Below are 4,460 nucleotides of genomic sequence, written 5' to 3' on the forward strand. Positions count from 1 at the left end.
CAGTTATAAGCAGATGATTCTCTAAAAGGGTCTGTACGACACCTATTTCCCCCAAAAGGCCCTTTAACAGTGTGACAAACAAAGATCTTTAGCATGAGGCCAAAATCACCAAGAACTACCTTACATCTTGAGAAGAAAGCAGAAGAAGGGGTATATTTTTGTCATAATTCCCTACCATTGCAGTAACTAAGATGAAAATAAGATGACTCAAGGAAGGGTGCAAGCCTTGGTTTTTAGAGGTCCCTAGCAACTTGGCCTGAAGGAAAACTCCAGGTTTTTATATTGAATCTAATTGCTGATTTAACCCTGAACATAGGAGTGAAGCAGCTAACAGGGTTTTTAATGTGAAGCTCCCTAGTGTACTGTCTGGGGGCAGGGTGTGTTTGGTTTTTTTTAACTGTAGCAGTTCTTAAACATTTTGGATGGAAATTAAAAAATAAATCAGATGCCAAGTTAAGAATCGAGGGAGGGTTGCCATGGGAAGGAAATTCCTTCTCAGCTCCCGAAAGTGATACACTGAGGCACAGATCTGTTGATCTGTTCTTCACACTTCATACAAGCAGACTGGAGATAGGAACAAATGTTCTGTATCACGACTCTTAATTTCTAAGTCCTGCCATATGCTCCCTTCCATGATCTTCTCTAAGTCCATCTTGAAAGAATGGAAGGTTGTTGCCTGATCTATTTGGAAGGTTTTTCCATGACCTTGCTCCTGTCCTGGTTAAAAACCTAATTTCCAGTCTGAGCTTATTCATGACCTATTTTTGATCTTGTGGGGCATTATTCTTTAATTAAATATTTCTTCTTCCACCCTTTCCCGACTCTGAGTCCCAGCTATTTTACATGGTAACACATTAGGATGGTTGTTCTGTTGCCTCGAGGGCCTGGCCAGTTCCGAGTATCTCTGCTATTCTATGCACATGAACTTAAACATTAAGTGCCTGCTACTACTGCTAGCTTTCCTAACCCCCTGAATTTCCGATCCTGAGTTTCTTGTGTTGAGGAATTTTTTAATAATACTCCTCCTGGTTCTCCTTTTCTGGATTTCTAAATGGCAATGTTACAGATCTTCAGCTGGTAAAATTCAGCCCCAGGATTGTCACCAGCATTCTAGAAAAGTATCTAAATAAATTCTTGGGTTGTTGCAGAGCAAGTGTGGAATAAACCTACCTACATAGCTGCTTTGATTATTCAACTGAACAGTGCTACAACAACTAGGACAGAGCAGGAGCAATCACCAAGCAGCAGCTCTGGATCCTGTTGTCTAGTACAGATACCAAGGACAGAAGAACACAGCAGTCTCTTCGCTGCAAAAAAGTTAACTGCTTACATAGCTTCCTCCCCTCCCTCTGACTTCTCTAAATGCCTTGTCTAAATGATAAATAGTTTTGAAGGATGGAGAGTCCTTTCTGTGGCAAAAAAAGAGGCATGCCACACATCTCCCATCTCTTGTAGGTAGCTACAATAAAAATGCTACACCAGCCAGAACCACTGTCACTGTTAGCACATTCAGGGGTGAACATCTGCACCTACAGAGCAGTAGAGCAAACGAGGCAGATGCTGCTGTGTTTGGCCCAGCTCTTCTTCTCATGAACAGTACTACTTTATGTTTTTGGAGAAGGAAAAAAACTGAGTCTGCAGCCACTGGTGAGCTATAGGAGAGCAGCTCTTTTTACATCAGACACCTCTAGTTGTTAAAAAAAAAAAGCCCAAGCCTCCCTAACCTACAGGCAAAATACGATTCTGAAGAACAGCCCCTTTCTGATGGCTGGTTTGCTCCTTGCTGCTGTCCTGCTGACAACCTGTAGCAACAGCCTTTCTTTCCCGCTCAGCTGACTGAACAGTGACAGCCTTACACCCACACTGAGACTCCATGTTGAGCTCGCTGGATGGGAGAAGTGGCCCCCAGAGGGGCATCCCATGTGGGGCAACCCGGGGCACAGGTCAAAGTACACAAGTTCTAGTATTCTGCTTATACATCCTGAGCTGTTCACTTGTGATACATACAAGCTCAACACTCGCAGCCAGTGTTGAGACTAGGGAAAGTGCAAGTGTCTGTGGCTGGAAACCTGGCAGAAAATGGGCAGGGAATCACAGCAGCGGATACAGTTGGACACCTCAGCAGCGCCTCCTCTGCGGTGGGGGTGGGGGTCTATTCTTGATAGTTTTGCATTTGGGAATATGTCTCTCAGCTGCTTGGGGAGCAAATCGGCGCCTGCAGTAGGGACAGGCAACATACTCTGGGTTTTCAATGGGAGGCAATGGGGGCAGGTCGGACACCTTTCCTCCTTTGGAGAGGACTTGCTGCACCTGGCAGGCCTGGCGCAGGGTCTGGATGAAAACCTCATGCTTCTGTCTCCAGTTGTTCCTTCTGGGTGGTGTATTCTGCAGAAGAGAAAGGCACTCAGAGCAACTGGCACCACCGTCAGCCTCCATTCTCAATCTTGCACTCAGGGTCCAACTTGGGTCACCCATCCCTGGATATTCCCTGTTGATGTAAAACCCTCCCTGAGAAGCTGAGTCCCACGAAGGGGATCAAAAAGACCAGTACCAAGGGGGATTTGAAGGAAATACTGATGGATACATCAACACTTAGAAAGAGATTGAGAATAATCAGAAAAGCAAGCAGTAGGGCCAAGGAACTGCAGAGGGTTGCTATAGCTGCTTTGCAGGAACAGAGCTGCATGTTTCCACTGCCTTAGTTTTAACAGCCTGTGTCACTACCTGGATTTTCAGTCAGTTCCCTGCAGCCCCTGATGTCGCAGAGTTTTGCTGCAGCAGACCCAGTCTGAATCCTGAGCATCCTGACTATGCAAGGAGTGAGCTTTCTCCAGGAGTACACCCTTGTCACATTACAAAGACAAGTCAGTTAGGACCCCTGCCACCCACTTATTAGATTTTAAATGGATTATTTATCCATGGCAAGAACCTTTCAAGGCAATAGCTGGATTGTATCCCTTAGCGCCATGTACGCGTGAAGGCGCTCGCATCTCACTCGGAATTAGATGTTGGGGTGGAAGGAACATAAGTAGTAGATGTGGATTGAGGGAGGCAAAGGGACTGCATGTTACCTGAGGCCTCTCTGAGCTCTTCCACTGCTGATACTGTTCCAGTTCTGTGCCCCTAGCTCTGGCCTTGCTGGAGTCAAATGCTTTCCTCTTGGAGCCTTGGCTCTTGCTGCAGATACTTGTGTGCTTCTCAAGCCTGGTGCTGAGAAACTTACGTCCGCAGAAGCTGCACTGTCTGAGCCCCCCCTGCTCCACAGCACTGGCAGCCTGCATGTACAGCACCTCTGCAGACGGGTGGTCACCAGACTCTCGGTCTGAGACGGCAGAGGGAGAAGGGCTGCATTTTGGGCCCAGCTTTGAACAAGATGCTAAATGCTCCATGGGCTTGTGATCTCGAATTTTGCTGTTGCTGGCCACCAACCGCTCCTTCTTGAGTTTCCCCATAGCCAGCTCTTGGGGGTAGAGAGTGGTGCCAGGCTTGGGAACAGTGGCCTCTGCAGACTGCACCCTGCCAAAGACCCCATCATCTGGCCTGACTGCAACTCTGAATGTTTTCTCTTTAGGGTGCCTTGCAGCTTTTCCCTCATGGGTCTTCTCCACTTTGTCTCTTCTTTCCTCTGCCTCAGCAAGCTCCTTCTCTCTTTGAATCCTCCAAAGCTCCTCCTTTGTTCTCCTCAGCTTCTCTCTGAGGAGGGCCTCTTTCTTTCGAATTTCCTCTTCCAGGTTCCGTCCATCTGCCTCCAACTTGAGGATGTAGGCCAGCTCTCTCCTGTATAGATGGGAGGCTGACTGTTTAGGCTCTGCTGTCCAAGGAGAGAGCACTGCAGCTAGCTGAGACCTCCCTGCTGGAGGCTTCCCTTTGCTCATTGAGCTAGGCCTACTATTTGGACCTTCCTCCATGTATGGGGAACGTTTGGGCTGTGCTGTGTTGACCACTGGAAGACTCACACCCTTGTGGTGAAGGATTGGTTTCAGGGGATGGGCACGATCCACTCCTTCTTTCTGTATGGCTACTGATTTAGCTGGCAGAGTCTTGGTCTGGCTGGTGAGATACTTGCTCTGCAGTCCAGCTGAACAGAAGTCTCTGTGCCTGGAGCCGTGTTGACTGCTTTCTGCAGAAAGAGAATATGAATAGCTTCGGCTCTTTCGGGCATAGAGATCCTTTAAACCTTCCTCTTTGTCAGGTATGAGTTCATGCTGACAGTTGTTCTTCTGGTGTTCCAGCTGGGAACTGGGAACAAGCTTAGCAGCTGCCACCACAGAATCCACCGGCGGAAACAAAGCCATTCAGTGCCTGAGAAAGAGCCTGAGGTTAGAAGCAAAGTCATTACAGACTATCTTATCCAAAACTGGACAACTTTTCTCCTAACAGTCTACACCTGGAGGCTACAATGAGAGACTATAATAAATATTAGCAATGGTTTTATAACTTTCCTGGGATCTGTAAATCTT

At 47.3% G+C, this 4,460-nt stretch overlaps 1 protein-coding gene across 2 annotated transcripts; it reads right to left on the reverse strand.

Moving 5' to 3' along the window:
* Positions 1-920: 920 nt before the first annotated feature.
* Positions 921-4,400, reverse strand: ZC2HC1C (zinc finger C2HC-type containing 1C). 2 transcript variants are annotated; one of them, XM_075030154.1, is made up of 2 exons: positions 3,072-4,400; positions 921-2,385 (listed from the first exon to the last, which is right to left on the reverse strand). In XM_075030154.1, the coding sequence occupies exons 1-2, from the start codon at positions 4,293-4,295 to the stop codon at positions 2,119-2,121; spliced, it is 1,491 nt and encodes a 496-aa protein (XP_074886255.1). In that variant the 5' UTR covers positions 4,296-4,400; the 3' UTR covers positions 921-2,118. The 2 variants fall into 2 exon arrangements, with proteins under 2 accessions (XP_074886255.1, XP_074886256.1); XM_075030155.1 differs by lacking the exon at positions 921-2,385 and adding an exon at positions 2,437-2,488.
* Between the last annotated feature and the right edge of the window lie 60 nt (positions 4,401-4,460).

This window comes from Buteo buteo, chromosome 6 (assembly GCF_964188355.1).
Source record: "Buteo buteo chromosome 6, bButBut1.hap1.1, whole genome shotgun sequence".
NCBI classification, from domain to species: Eukaryota; Metazoa; Chordata; class Aves; order Accipitriformes; family Accipitridae; genus Buteo; species Buteo buteo.